At 50.5% G+C, this 15,637-nt stretch overlaps 1 protein-coding gene across 1 annotated transcript; it reads left to right on the top strand.

The window, feature by feature from the left end:
• Positions 1–728: 728 nt before the first annotated feature.
• Positions 729–14,636, top strand: LOC127312859 (CDPK-related kinase 3). Its single transcript, XM_051343406.2, has 11 exons — positions 729–1,564; positions 9,560–9,690; positions 10,177–10,218; positions 10,308–10,416; positions 10,600–10,678; positions 12,169–12,465; positions 12,636–12,745; positions 13,146–13,250; positions 13,574–13,636; positions 13,997–14,164; positions 14,282–14,636. The coding sequence occupies exons 1-11, from the start codon at positions 926–928 to the stop codon at positions 14,417–14,419; spliced, it is 1,881 nt and encodes a 626-aa protein (XP_051199366.1). The 5' UTR covers positions 729–925; the 3' UTR covers positions 14,420–14,636.
• Positions 14,637–15,637: the final 1,001 nt, after the last annotated feature.

The raw sequence follows: 15,637 nt of genomic DNA, 5'->3' as shown, positions 1-15,637 counted from the left end.
GTATCAGAAGCAACATACTTAATTTCCATGAAAGCAGGGATGAACCGTGAAAACCGTTTTAACGTCCAAACAACGTACATTTGCCATCACAAGCAACATGCATGCCGTGCTTGGCGAGACGAAGATATCTTGGAAAGTGGGAATAACAGCTGCAGAAAAGGAAGCATTACAAAAGTCACCTAGAACGAGGGAAGGTAACACTAAAATCCATCAAGATGAGCTACTCCCTACACCGAAAACGGGCAGGTTTCCGTTCCGTTGTAGCAAAACGGAGTACAAGTGGACGAAAAGCGGCACCCAACTGCCCCGGCCACCCGGAGCACAGCCCCAGCTAGGACGCACCAAACAACCTACCCGCGCACGCGCCACGTCACGTCAGCTTCCGGACCCCACCTGTCATCCGCCGCATTTACCACCGCCACCTCGCCCTGTCCCCGTCCCCGCCTTCCGAATTTTCCACGCACGCCCCACCGTACGCGGTCGCCGACGCGTGGGACCGGACCCCACCTGGGCCCGCTGTCAGAAAGGCGTCGCACTTGAACTTCTCTTTCCGGTACATCAACAGGTGCGGAACGAGATCTCACTTTCTGGCTCGCGCGCCTGCGGTTTTTTACGTTCCAACCCCTGGGGAAGATTTAAATTCACAGTCGCCTCCCTAGCCCTGACAGTCCCGGCTGGCTGTTACCCTCGGGGGAGGGAGGAGAGAGAAAGAAAGAGGACGCCATTTTCCCCCTTCGTCCTCCTTCCCCCATTTCGGACGAAGGCGACGACTCGCCTCCCCACCCTCTCGCTCGCCGCGCGCCGCCCGGTCGGACCCGAGCCGCGGCCGCCGGGCTAGCACCCCGAAACCCTAACCCTAGAAATCCGGGCGGTCCTCCGCCTCCGGCAGCCCAGAGGCGGGGGGCGCGCCACCACCACCACCACCATGGGGCAGTGCTACGGCAAGGGCGCCTCCTCCCGCGCCGCGGAGGACGACTTCGGGGTCCTCGCCGACAGGCACTCCCCGCCGCCCGCCAACGGCGTCGCGCCCACCCCACCTCCCCACCACCCCGCCCCCAACCCCTCCTCGACCACCACCACCCCGCGCCGCCGCAGCAAGTCCGGATCGACCACGCCGGTGCACCACACGCCCGGGGGGGCGACCGCGGCCTGGCCCAGCCCGTACCCGGCGGGCGGGGCCAGCCCGCTGCCGGCGGGGGTCTCGCCCTCGCCCGCCCGCTCCACGCCGCGCCGCTTCTTCAAGCGCCCCTTCCCGCCGCCCTCCCCCGCCAAGCACATCAAGGCCACGCTCGCCAAGCGCCTCGGCGGCGGGGGCAGGCCCAAGGAGGGGACCATTCCGGAGGAGGGGCCCGGGGCTGCTACCGGAGCAGCGGTTGCGGATGGGACCGCCGAGGCGGAGAGGCCGCTCGACAAGACGTTTGGCTTCGGGAAGAACTTCGGGGCGAAATACGAGCTCGGGAAGGAGGTGGGGAGGGGCCATTTCGGGCACACATGCTCCGCCGTTGTCAAGAAGGGCGAGTTCAAGGGGCAGACCGTCGCCGTCAAGATCATCTCCAAAGCTAAGGTGCTCTGCTGATTTCCAGCTTTTGATTTTGGCAACTTCAAATTTTCAAATGCTAGCTGTGTTTGTAAGTTACTGCCATGCATTTCGCGCCATTGCGTAGCTACCAACGGAATTACTATGTGCTAGTTGATGATGATCTACATGATCCAGATTGATGCATACCAAAAAAGTAACCGCCAGGCCATTGCGTAGCTACCAACAGAATTACTATGTGGTAGTTGATAATGATCTACATGATCAAGATTGGAGCATACCGTGGTGATCCACTAGTTTACTTTCCAATTTTCAGGACCGCTCTTGGATTTTTCATTAAATGTTCGTGCAAATTTAGTATCCCCACATAGGTAGTTAGATTGGGGATGGACAGTAAAATTGAACAAGGGAAAATTTTATATTCTGCCATCACATGGTTTATTTTTAATAGCAATCTTCTTCCCACATACTAGTAGATAGTTAGATTGGGGAGGAATGCATGGTTGAAGATATAGCGTCTCTCAATGGTTTCTCGTGCTATGGATTAAGGCTTTTCATGGTTCAAGGCAGGTTTCAGTTTTTGCTGGAATTGGTTCGAAAATCTTTATTGGATATTAATGTGAATGCAGGTAAAACCTCTCCGCTTTAGGCTAGTACCGTGGTTTGAGTTCTTGGTGGCCTACCCAATTCTTAAACCACTCTAGGTTATAATGATAAATGATATTCTAACCAATCAGCAGTACATGTCCTACGCTACCTTCTCACGTACGCTTTTTTGTTTAGTAATTAAGGCCTGTAGATTTTGAGGTGATGGAAAGCTGAAATTATTGTACTAGTCCCAGTAGTCAATCTTCTGAAGAATTCAAGTGCTGTAGTCCAGTCCTGTCGGTAATGTTAGTTTTGGTTGCGGCGTAGGAGGCTATGTGCCTAAAGCTGCGATCAGCAGGGTATCTATCTGTCGAAGAGGTTTGAACTGAAGAAAGATCCAAGGAGGCTATGTGCCTAAAATTAATTAGGTGAAAACACACCAGAGAGTGGGATTGCTTAATTGAGCACTATCATCACAAAGAATGATCTACATTGTTCATTAAATCGCATTAATTGCCGGGAACACATAGAGCAGATGCTGCAATGTTCGCAATTATCATGCTCAGATCCCGGATTGGACCAATCTGTAGAAAATAACAGATGGTTAAGTGGTTAACATAGCTTCTTAGGATGTCAGAGATGTCAATAGCTGATTGTTCGGTGGTTTGTATTGGCCTTCTCGTTGAATCAGAATGTACTTCTGTGCATTGGTTGGCTGCTTTGCTTTTGGGCTTCCTGGTGATGCATTTCAAATTTGCGAAAAACACATGTTATTTAAGACATTCTGTATGGTTGTGGTACAAACAATTATATTTGTTAAACATAGTCTCACTGGCAGACCGTTTGTACTCCAAATAGCATCTTGTTACCTAACTTAACATGATTTTTTAGCTGGTCCAGGGCTATTAGTGGAGGTTGCTACAATTAATCATGTCATTAATTTGGCAAATCCATATGTAACGGAGATCTGGCTTACTAAATAATGCTCCTCTCAATTTCTGCTACTTGGGGTGTTCACCAATGATTTCCATCTGACCATGTAAACCGCCGTATTATAATTTTTGTACTAGCGTCCCTTGTCCAATCAATAGCAACGAAAGAAATGGTGTCCCTGGGCTGCCGGTTCTGGCCGGGTTGAACTCAACCCATGGTAGAGACTAGGGTTCTACCGGGTTTAGGGCGGAGGTTGTAAGGGTGGAAGTGAGGGCGGAGAGGTTGGGGAGCTCGGCGCCGGCGGCTGGGCGCCGTCGCGGAGGAAGAAGGAGGCGGCTAGGGTTGGTGCGGCGGGGGCTAGGGTTCTCCCGTCTCCCTTCAGGAGACGAGACAGTAATGATACTGAATTATTGTCTGATTAATCTTGAAGGGATACAAGTGTTTATATAGGAGGACGGCCTCCTCGAAACCCTAATTTACTTGGGCTAAGCCCCTAATTTACTTGGGCTAAGCCCATAACTAGCCACTAGTGGGCTTCCTACGTGTATAGGTCAGACCGACCATAACATCTCTCCCCGCCTTCTCAAACAGCTCGTCCTCGAGCTGAACTTCGAAGCTGGCGGCGGAGATCTTCAAGCTTCTCCCAAGTCGCCTCGTCCTCGGGCAGGCCGGTCCAATGCACCAAGACGTGCCAAACACCACGGCGCTGCTGGGCCTTCAACACGCGAGCCACACTCGCCGGGGCAGGCTCTAGATGCCCATCCGAAGTACTAGGTGGAAGAGCTGGTGGTGCAGAAGGAGGATCGCCCCGGTAGGCCTTCAGGAGGCCGACATTGAAGACGTCGTGGAGGCGCGAGCCTGCAGGCAACTCAAGGCGGTAGGCGAGCGTGCCGATGCGCTCCAGCACACGGAAAGGACCAGCGTAACGAGGTCCCAACTTGCGCCTGGAGCGCGGGTCCAAGGACTGGGTCGTCCGGTGAAGAAGACGTAGCCAGACCCAATCGCCCACCGCGAACTCCGCCTCGCGATGGTGTGCATCATAGTATTTCCTGGCTAGCTGCTGAGCCTGAAGAAGTCGCTGGCGCGCTCAGCCAGTATCTCATCGCGGGTACGCAGCAGGTCATCCGCCGTCTCAGTACGGGCCGTGCCAGCCGTATAGGGAAGCATCGCCGGTGGTGGCCTCCCGTAGACCACCTCAAAGGGAGTAGCGTGCAGCGCGGAGTGGTAGGACGTGTTGTAGCAGTACTCGGCCCACGGCAGCCAGTCCACCCAAGCTCGTGGACGATCCCCGGTGATGCAGCGCAGGTACATGGCGATGATCTTGTTGACGACCTCGGACTGGCCGTCCGTCTGAGGATGAAACGCCGTACTCATGCGGAGCTTCACGCCCGCCAACCCAAACAGGTCCCTCCAGACGTGACCCGTGAACACAGGATCACGATCACTGACGATGGAGGATGGAAACCCGTGGAGGCGAACGATGCCGTCGAAGAAAGCGCGTGCCACGGACGCCACCGTATAGGGGTGGCCGAGGGCGATGAAGTGCGCGTACTTGGAGAAGCGGTCAACCACCGTGAGGATGACGGACTTGCCGCCAACCTTCGGCAGCCCCTCGATGAAGTCCATCGAGATGTCCGCCCACACCTGGGATGGCACGTCCAGTGGCTGTAGCAAGCCTGCCGGACGGAGCGTCTCCGTCTTGTTCCGCCGGCATGTGACACACGCCCGCACCTGATCTCGTACCAGGGCGCCATCCCCTCGGAATGTAAAAATCAGCGCGGAGACGGTGCGGGGGTCTTACGGGCGCCCTCGTGACTGCGCAGAATGCGCCAAGGACAAGGCCTGGTGGCGCAGGTCTCCATGATCCGGCACGAAGATGCGGCGGCCATGGAGGAGTAGTCCCTCGTCCGGGCGCCATGGCGCGGCCAGCTCGCCGTCGGCCAGCGCCGGCGCAGTGCTGCGCATCCGCGGCCGTGGCGTAGCGCGGCGAACCTCGTCGATGAAGGCGAAAGATGGCCCGAGTGGATGCGAGAGGGCTGCACCGATCGTGGGTGCGTCCGCAGCGTCGTCAACGTCTCGGCGGGACAGGCGCGGCGTGTTGAGGCGGTCGGGCGGTACTCGACGGCGAAGTCGGCCGAAGAGCTTGCCGATCCACCGGTGTTGCGGCACGGTGGAAAGGCGCCGATCCGGAAGAACTTGTGTCGTAGTGGTCCGTGTGCACACGGAATGTCCGGCCCCAAAGATACGCCCGCCAATGGCGCACCGCCGGACCAGCCCGATCGGCTCGCGCTCATATGCGGCGAGCTTGTGGTGGCGCGCGGCGAAGGGCGGCGAAGAAGGCGAGTGGACCCTCGCCCTGGTGAAGGACGGCGCCGAAACCGATGCCGGAGGCGTCGCGATCCACCACGAACGGCTCGTCGAAGTCCGGCATCTCGAAGAACGGGACCCGTCGTGAGTGCTCGCTGCAGGCGGCGAAGGCCGTGGCCGCCTCCTCGTCCCAGGAGAAAGCGTCGCGGCGAAGCGGCGCGTGAGGGGTGCGGCGATGAGACCGAAGTCTGGATGTAGCGCCGGTAGTATCCGGCGAGGCCCAAAAATCCGCGAAGAGCTCGTGGTGATCGGGCGTTGGCGGGCGACGGCAGCGGCGACCTTGTCCGCGTCCATCGCGACACCGTCGGCGGAGATGACGTGGCCCAAGTATGCGACGGAGGTCGTGCCAAACGAGCACTTCGAGCGCTTGAGGTGAAGATGATGCGCTCGAAGCTCGTTGAAGATGATGGCCACGTCTTTGCAGTGCTCCGCCCGGGATGCGCCGTAGATCAAAATATCATCAAAGAAAATAAGCACAAAGCGGCGTAAGTAGGGGCTGAGCACGTCGTTCATCGAGCACGGAAGGTCGCCGGCGCATTGGAGAGGCCGAATGGCATCACCAAAAACTCGTAGTGGCCATGGTGAGTGCGGAACGCCGTCTTGGCGATGTCGTCCGGGTGCATGCGCACCTGATGATAGCCCGAGCGCAAGTCGAGCTTGGTGAAAAAGCGCGCGCCATGCAGCTCATCCAGGAGCTCATCCACGACGGGGATGGGGAACTTGTCCTTGGACGTGACGGTGTTGAGGGCGCGGAAGTCGATGCAGAAACGCCACGTGCCGTCGGTCTTGCGCACCAGGAGCACGGGGGCGCAGAATGGTGACGTCGAGATCCGTATGATGCCCTGTGCTAGCATGACCGCCACCTGGCGCTCGAGCTCGTCCTTCTGCGGTGAAGTGCCGGTGCGGCCGCACGGCTACGGGTGCCGTGTTCGGCGGCGGGTGGATGCGGTGGTCACGGGGTCGCGAGGGAGGAGGCCTGCGGCTCGTCGAAGAGGTCGCCGTCTCGCTGCGGTAGGGCGGCCGGGAGCGGGTGCGCCTCGTCTGGCGCGGCGGCCATCGTGTGTAGCCGCGGGGATGTGCCAGTGCTGCCCACGCCCGTCCAGTGAACACGGCGGCCGCCCTCGCGCCAGAAGATGAGGGACAACACGTCGAGGTCCCACAGGATGGGGCCTAAGGTTCTCAGGAAGTCGAGGCCGAGGATGACGTCGTAGCAGCCCAAGTCGATGCCGACGCAATCGATGGAGAACGGCTCGTCGCCTACGAGCACGGGAACCTGTCGCGCCACGCCCTGGCACGTAAGACGATCCCCGTTGGCGACGGTGACGCTGTACTTCTCCGATCCCGCCGGCTGGAGAGCGAGGCGGTGCATGGCGGTGTTGGACAGGAAGTTGTGTGTGGAGCCCGTGTCCACCAGCGCAGTGAGACGCTCCCCCTTGATCGTCACCGGAAGCAGCATCGTCTTCGCCGTTTTGATGCCCGCCATAGCATGGAGAGACACGACGAAGGCGGACGCGTCGACTGGCGCGTAGGTCGTGACACCGGCCTCACTGACGGTGGCGGCCGCGAGCTCGGCGGTGAGGGCCTCAACGTCGGCGTCGTCGACGGTCTCCAAGTAGAAGAGGCAGGCGCACGTGTGGCCCGGCGCGTACTTCTCGTCGCAGTTGAAGCACAGCCACAGCGGCGCCGCTCAGCGCTTCCGCAGCCGTCGGCCGTTTGAAGGGCGAGTTGGCGCAGGAGGGCCTGCGGCGCGGCGGCGGTGCGGGCGTGGCGGGGCGGTGGGCGTCGGAGCGGGCGGGGCGCGGGACGAGCGCCGCCACGCCGCGCGTAGACCCGCCGCATGGCGAGGGCGCGCTGCTCGTAGGCTCGTGCGTAGTACATGGCCGTCTGCAGTCCGTCGGCTCGCGCATCTCGACGTCGACGCGGATGTAGTCGGGAGGCCGCCGACGAAGAGATCGGCGCGGCGGCGTGCCGAGACGCCCGGGCATGGCACGCGAGCGCTGAAAGCGGTCGGCGAAGTCCTGGACCGTGGTGGTGAAGGCGGCGTCCTGGCTCGGCGAGGCGGCTGCCACGGAGGGTCGGCCCAAACCGCCGGAGGCACGGGTCGCGGAAACCTCCCAAGGCGGCATCCCGCCCTCGTCTGCCCGAGGGCGTAGTACCAAGTCTGCGCGGCGCCCGTAGGTGATAGGAGGCGATCCATGTGCGGTCGGCCGAGCGTCCGCCCCCGAAAAACCGCTCACACCGGTTCGCCCGATTCGGGGGTCGGTGGCGCCGTCGTAGGTGGCGAACTCCGGCTTCGTGAAGCGGGCGGCTGCGGTGCCACGGGCGGGACCTCGGGGTGTCCTCTGGCGGCTTGGGTTGACGGACGTGCTTGCGGCGAAGGGCCCCGCAAACCCGCCGGGACCGCTGGCGATGGGCGGGTGGCTGGACCGTCGTCCGCGGCGCGATATGGGTGTAGACGGGCGCCGCGTCGGTCCACGTGGGAATCGGCGGCGAGGGCGCGGCGGCCACGCGGGCCGGCCATGGGCGGCGGCGGAGGCGGGCGGTGGGGCGGCGGCGTAGCGGCGGCTGTGGCGGCGGCGGCGAACGGCGGTCGGTGGGGCGGCGGCGGAACGGGCGGACGGTGGGGGCGGCGGGTGCTGGCCGGCCCTGATCTCCGCGAGCTCGAAGCGGATGGCGCGGAGGCTGTCGGCGAGGTCCGCCAAAGTAGCGGGCAGGAGGTCGAGGCCCGTGGGGACGGCGGCCCCCTGCAGCGCGTGGGCGCCGGTCATGGCGGCGGGAGTGATGTTGGTGGCGGCGGTGGACGTGGCGGCGATGGTGTCGACGGGGGAGCTGTTGGAACCCATGAGACCTAGGCAATCTGATACCAAAGTGGTAGAGACTAGGGTTCTACCGGGTTTAGGGCGGAGGTTGTAAGGGTGGAAGTGAGGGCGGAGAGGTTGGGGAGCTCGGCGCCGGCGGCTGGGCGCCGTCGCGGAGGAAGAAGGAGGCGGCTAGGGTTGGTGCGGCGGGGGCTAGGGTTCTCCCGTCTCCCTTCAGGAGACGAGACAGTAATGATACTGAATTATTGTCTGATTAATCTTGAAGGGATACAAGTGTTTATATAGGAGGACGGCCTCCTCGAAACCCTAATTTACTTGGGCTAAGCCCCTAATTTACTTGGGCTAAGCCCATAACTAGCCACTAGTGGGCTTCCTACGTGTATAGGTCAGACCGACCATAACAACCCAGTTGAACACTCCTGCCTTCTATTAACCACATCAGTTTCCAAAGTCTTAAGGACATCACAATTCGCAACACATCATTTGTTCCTTGGCAACTTTACTTTGTGCAGATCAATATTCTTTGTAATTTATATGGTTAATGATGTGAGCTCTGTTGCTCCAGCTCCAGCAGCTGATCCTTGCTTAATACATTTCTAGAAAATAATTGTAAATGTCTTGTGAGAAACTACAAATGCTTTTTTGCAGCCAAATACTTTAATTGTACCCACATTCGAAGAAAGTAAAGGTTGAGGCCAGTAAATAGCATAATTTGGGCACTTCCCTCTCTATAATGATGCAACTAGGCTTTCCAGAATGCCACCTGTAAATCCAGTACCGTGACTAGCTCTTCTGGGAAATACTCCCTCCGTCCACAAATAAGTGTACATGCGGGTCTTTCAAGATAAATTATGAAGTGGAATGAAAATACATTGGGAAGATGCAAACAAATATCTCTCTCCTCTTTATTTCTTTCACCTCCAATGAGCTAAGTGCATGTAGAAAATAAGGAAAACATGTGCTCAATATTATTGGGTTTGATTTCCGTGCGATGAGAGAGAAACAATTTTTGCTATTTTAAAGTGCATTGGGAAGATAGGAGTACACTCTTTTGTGGACAAAGTTTAGAGCTAGATGTCCACTTATTTGAGGACGGACGGAGTAGTCCTGTATATTTTTAATAGTAAGTACAAGACATTTATGCAACTGAATTATTATTTTATGGGACAACATTGCTCATTTGGATATGCATTGTGATTTTTCTGTCTTAACTTATGGCTATGTAGATTACTTAAACTTGCAGCTTTCCATCGATGACTTGAATAGCGCTACTTCTTAGTAATTAATTTAAGCAATTTACTCTTGTGTTTCACAGATGACAACAGCCATATCCATTGAAGATGTTCGTCGGGAAGTGAAGATTTTGAAAGCACTATCAGGGCACAACAATCTAGTCAAATTCTATGATTCCTGTGAGGATGCCCTTAATGTCTACATTGTCATGGAGTATGTTTTTATTAACTTTTTTTTGTACCATTTTAACCGCTTATAACTTGGTCTTCTGTTAAGATACATATGATTTCAGAGTCCTTCTGGCATGCCTGAAAATAGCTTTATAAGACTTACTTAATGTTTTCATATTTTATACTCCCCCATATTCTTTTTATAAGGTGTATCAATTTTTTCAAAAATCAAATTTTCTTTAACCTAGTTTATAGAAAATTATCACGATCTACAATACTAATAAATAAAATTTGAAAAATATATTTCACGATGAATCTAATTATACTGATTTGTTATTATAGATGTTTGATATTTTTTCTAGAAACTTAGTCAGGGATCCTAAGTTTAACTTTTTAAAAAATGAACACACCTTATAAGGATTGGTATGAGTCTATGTTTTGGTGTGTCTGCCATCATATATAAACATTTTATCACATCTTTCATAACGTGTGTCAGGCAGTATTTTCTCATGTTGTTTCCCTTTAACAGATTATGTGAGGGTGGAGAGTTGCTAGACAGAATATTAGCCAGGTACATTCTATAATTTCTCCATCCCTTGTAGCAAACTAGCTGCATCTCTTGAAAATGCTTACTGAGGATGCAAACTTGAATTATTGAAGAGGTGGGAGGTACACAGAAGAAGACGCTAAAGCGATTGTTGTACAGATTTTGAGCGTAGTGGCCTTCTGTCATCTTCAGGGAGTAGTGCATCGTGATCTGAAGCCAGAGGTATCGAAGTAAATCTATTTTCTGTGTAGTTTATGGACGTATGCAATCACATTAGTGTTTCACCAAGTTCCATCTTCTTCTGCCATCTTCTTTCTTATAAGGGACATTTATTATGTATGTAGTCTTCAAGTCCGGTAAAATACTAGACCACATTTACTGACATAGCTATTTTCATTTGGACAGAATTTCCTTTTCACAACAAGAGATGAAAATGCTCCTATGAAGTTGATTGATTTTGGTCTCTCTGATTTCATTAGACCAGGTAATAGTTTGATCCTCCTCTTTGTGCGCTCTAACATGTGGTACATGTTTATTCGTTACTGTTGATCTGTCTTCCTGTTGTCAATGGATCATCATGCGATCTAACATTAATACTAACATTTCCTTAGTTCTCTTTGTTTCCTGTTTAATGGATATCTTTCTTACCTGCTTGTTGTTAAAAGAAAGAGAACCTGATAAAACTTACAGAAGAAATATTGGATGTAGTTTATCGTGCTAATTTGATCATTTTGCTTCATTGATTTGACATGTCTACCACTACCATGGTAAATATATGTACATCTCTTAGTATATTAGAAACTATGACCTGGTGCCTTGATGAAGCCAGGATTCCCATCCATTCACACATAACAACTAACCTGTCATATAGTATATGAAGCGATCTTCCATTCTTGAATGACCGAAGCTACTCCGTTGATAAGTTCACTATACCAATAACCCTGTCATATATCAACTAACCTGTCTAGTATATGAAGCGATCTTCCATTCACATACCAACTAACCTATCATACAGTATATGAAGCGATCTTCCATTCACACATACCAACTAACCTGTCATATAGTGTATGAAGCGATCTTCCATTCTTGAATGACAGAAGCTACTCCGTTGATAAGTTCACTATACCAATAACCCTGTCATCTACCAACTAACCTGTCATATAGTATATGAAGCGATCTTCCATTCACACATACCAACTAACTTGTCATATAGTATATGAAGCGATCTTCCATTCTTGAATGACTGAAGCTACTCCTTTGGAAGTTCACTACACCAATAGCCCTTACTGTTCAGCTTTACCAATCAAGGTTAAATCATGTCCTTGTAGAATGGTTTAAGAAAAACCTGTATTCACCACATTGCAGTCCAGCCTTGTAGGATCTACCCAGGTACTAGATTCAGATGAACTCCATGAACTGACACACTATTTGGTAAAACCAAATTTTCTTAAATTTTCATGTTCCCGTTAAATTTGCCTGATTTCTATGTAGCAGTCAGACATCATAAGACAATATGCTAAGACAAAGGCCATAGTGATTTGATGCCAAGATGGTCTCATAACTCTTCTGTTTATTAATGCCAATGTTGAAAATTCAATATAGCTAAGACGCAGCGAAACATAGTGAAGAAAGAGATCCGTGACATAACAAAATTGAATTTTGTCATATGCTATAGCTTGATCATTGCATGACATGACAATAAAATGAACAATAGTCTGTACCTAAAAAATTAGCACGCGGTGCATTGCCTTGAGCTACGTGAAAGCATTGCTTGTTGGTTATATTGTAATCTTTACCTCCAGTCTGCATCATATAATTCACTCAATGCTTATAGTTTGGAATCCCTGTTGGCCTGTCAGCAGTTACTGCATCCATATCTGACAGTTAGTCTTGGCATGTTCCTTGATGGTTGGTCTTCATATTTCATTAGCTTACCAGAAACTGTTTCTTATGCCATAATGCTATATAATGCAGATGAAAGACTTAATGATATTGTTGGAAGTGCATATTACGTTGCCCCAGAGGTTCTACACAGATCATACAGTATGGAAGCAGACATTTGGAGTATAGGTGTCATAACGTATATTTTGCTCTGTGGTAGTCGGCCATTTTGGGCACGGACGGAATCAGGAATCTTCCGATCTGTATTGAGAGCTGATCCCAACCTTGATGATTCTCCATGGCCATCAGTGTCAGCTGAAGCTAAGGATTTTGTGAAAAGATTTCTGAACAAGGATTACCGCAAAAGAATGACTGCTGTCCAAGCATTGAGTAAGTTGTCAGAAATGCTTATTAAGTATTCTCGTGTGATGTAGTGGTACTCAGTTTTGTATTTCTTTTCTGGAACATTTTTTTGTAGAACTTATTTATGGGAAAATTAATATATGCATCGTATATGAGAGTGTGAGACCATAATACGAAGAATTTTGTTTTCTCTGCAGCCCACCCTTGGTTGCGGGATGATCAAAGGCAGATTCCGCTGGACATTCTTATCTACAGATTAATTAAGCAATACCTTCGTGCCACACCTCTTAAACGCTTAGCGCTAAAGGTATACTATTGATTCCCATGACATTATCTCCATTTGTAACTGTTATTTCAATGTTTCATCGATATAACTGATAGTGATACTTTATTAATAAATGTGTATGCGTGGGGTAAACAATGTTTGTACAAGGGGGTCCTACTCATGCACGTTAGTGTGGCAGTGGGAACCTCGTTCCTTTGTTGATCTTAGTTAGCTAAGCTCTTTACCAATACAATGAATTTTATCTTTCATTTCATGATCGCATGCTTTTGTTCATATGGGGTATGTCATGCTCCTTTATTTGTCATGGTATTGCTTAGAAACTGTTTGAATCTTTGCCATTTAACTCTATGAAATTGTACCTGCAAGTTGTTGTGTAACTTGTGCTATAAGCTGAACTTTTTCTCTTATTTCTTTACTCCAGGCATTATCTAAAGCTTTAAAGGATGATGAACTCTTGTATCTCAGGCTACAGTTTAAGCTGCTTGAGCCTAGAGATGGAGTCGTGACACTTGACAACTTTCGAACGGTGAGTTTATTATGCTTTTGCTGATAACTCTGTTTATTTTTGTCATGGAATGGTGCAATCTTTTGAAATTAGCTCCTCCAACAATATGTAGTTTTAGTGATACATGAGTGCTGCTGGTAGATTTGTTTTTGAGTAATTCAATATATTATTATAGAAATTATCATTCTGACTTCGGAGATTAATTCTAGAGAACTGCGTGTTGTAAAGATCATCAGAGGGTGTACCTCATAAAGATGACACGTGGAGCACATGTTCTTGGCTTCTGATGAAATATCACGATATATCATCTCCATCTAATAGTAGTGTTTCATGGTCTTGTCCAGGCTCTAACGCGGTATTTGACTGATGCGATGAAGGAATCAAGAATTCTTGAGTTTTTGCATGCGGTGAGAATCTTTCAGTACTTGCCGTAAGCAATGGATGGTTTTCTTCTTTGGTTGGTTGTGGCACTGCTACTAATGTCATGATAATCTGTTGCTCGTGTTTGAAGTGAAAGACATGCTATTCAAACTTACATCATTGGTGATTCTATTTGTCTTAAGCAAATTTGAATTAGTTTCCTTCTGGTCTATTTATATATTTTGTCTTTATCATGGAGCTTGACTAGCAAGGGGAGTTCTTAGATACCCTTTCTGTGGGGTTTTGTGTAATTCATAGTGAAAGTTTGCTGATATCGTACCCTTTCCGTGGGGTTTTGTGTAATTCATAGTGAAAGTTTGCTCATATCGTTCTTGTTTCTCTATCAGTTGGAACCACTTGCATACAGAAGTATGGACTTCGAAGAGTTCTGTGCTGCAGCTATCAGCCCTTACCAGCTTGAGGCTCTGGACAGATGGGAGGATATTGCTGGAACATCTTTCCAGCACTTTGAACAGGAGGGGAACCGAGTCATATCAGTTGAGGAGTTGGCACAGGTATGTAGGATCACAATAATTTAACAGAGGATTTACCTCAGTTGAGACTTGCATCCTGAAGTTTGGGTTATCCTATCCTGTAATGGTTAACTTTTGATCTCCCTTCCTTGTGTGCAGGAACTAAATCTTGCTCCAACACACTATTCCATCGTGCAGGATTGGATCAGGAAAACTGATGGCAAGCTTAACTTTCTCGGATTCACCAAATTTTTGCATGGTGTTACGATACGGGGTGCAAACCCAAGACGGCATTAAGTAACCATGGGAAAAAAATGTATCTGGTTCTAATTTTAAAGCTGCCCATAATATGGCTCTGATTTGTTGTTGTCCCTGCTTCCTCTCTCTTGTGGTTAATGATCATTCTTCTTCTTTTGTTGTGATGTTGTTGGTTGTTGTCACCATAGCTTTTGTAGAGAGAATACATGTAAAGATCATTTTGTAATGAAGGCAATCGGATGGTCTGTTCAAGAAATATAGTGCCCTGTTTTTCTTTTGTTCCAACATTCTCGGATCCCCATCCGTAGTCGTCTAGCATCAATGCATAGCTACAACTGATCGTATTGATCGGCTAACAACATTTGGAGTACATACGGTATCCCCAAATGTGTACTGGTCCTTGAGAAGGATGTGAGGTGAGCATTGTTTCAGGCTGTGTCAGAAAGACAGGAACTGTCTACCTAAGTTTTTTTTTTTGTGTAAACGGGAACGAATTGTCCTGTGAAGATTCAGTTAAGTCAGTTTCCGCTTCCCTCGGCGGCTCGGCTCGGCTCCACATGTAGTGTTCATCAGTGATCCAATTCGTCACAGAATAAGATTCAGTTAACTCATTTTCTGCTTCCCTCGGATCTTCGATTAAAATTTGACAGGCTCACTTCATCTTCACCTCTCACTTGCTTCGTCATTCATTATGGATATTTAGATCGGACGTGAGCGTGTGATCTCTATCTTTTTTTCCCCCTTTGGTTGTAACCCTAGCCACGGCGTTCCGGCTGGTGACGAACTCGTCTTAACCTTGAAACCATAGCTAGTCAACCCTCTGAAAGCCGCTAACACCCCACGGCTGGAGATGCTCTAACTACGATTGATTTTCTTAATCCGTGGACGAGAATAACCCACGGTGCGGCGCGTCATACTATAGAGACCACCGCTGCAATTTGCGCATAATACAATAGAGACCATCGCTGCAATTGGCAATGACAGGAGTTTTCTTCCCTCTGGAGACTCCAGCTAGATGACGAGAGCGACATGAAAATTGGAGTTTCGAGTGGTGCACACTCTGTCGATGACCCCGTGCAGTATATGGAGCTGACTTTCTCCGATTATGGATGCAATGGTTCATAAGGAGAAAATAAAAGCCCCGAAGCTTCTCGATAATGCAGCAGATTAGAGTGGGAGATGAAGCACCCAACTGTTGGATTATTAAGCAATTTTCGTGTGAGTTTACCGAAAGCAAGATTATAAATGCACAAGCAT

Source organism: Lolium perenne, chromosome 7 (genome assembly GCF_019359855.2).
Source record: "Lolium perenne isolate Kyuss_39 chromosome 7, Kyuss_2.0, whole genome shotgun sequence".
Taxonomy (NCBI): Eukaryota; Viridiplantae; Streptophyta; class Magnoliopsida; order Poales; family Poaceae; genus Lolium; species Lolium perenne.
This window is presented reverse-complemented; position numbering and strand designations above follow the sequence as displayed.

Bases quoted from the DNA above. Each gene is read 5' to 3' on its own strand.
- LOC127312859 (XM_051343406.2), top strand. From the start codon at position 926: ATGGGGCAGTGCTACGGCAAGGGCGCCTCCTCCCGCGCCGCGGAGGAC. The intron at 1,565-9,559 runs GTGCTCTGCTGA...TGTGTTTCACAG, and splicing joins AGATCATCTCCAAAGCTAAG to ATGACAACAGCCATATCCAT. The intron at 10,417-10,599 runs GTATCGAAGTAA...TCATTTGGACAG, and splicing joins ATCGTGATCTGAAGCCAGAG to AATTTCCTTTTCACAACAAG.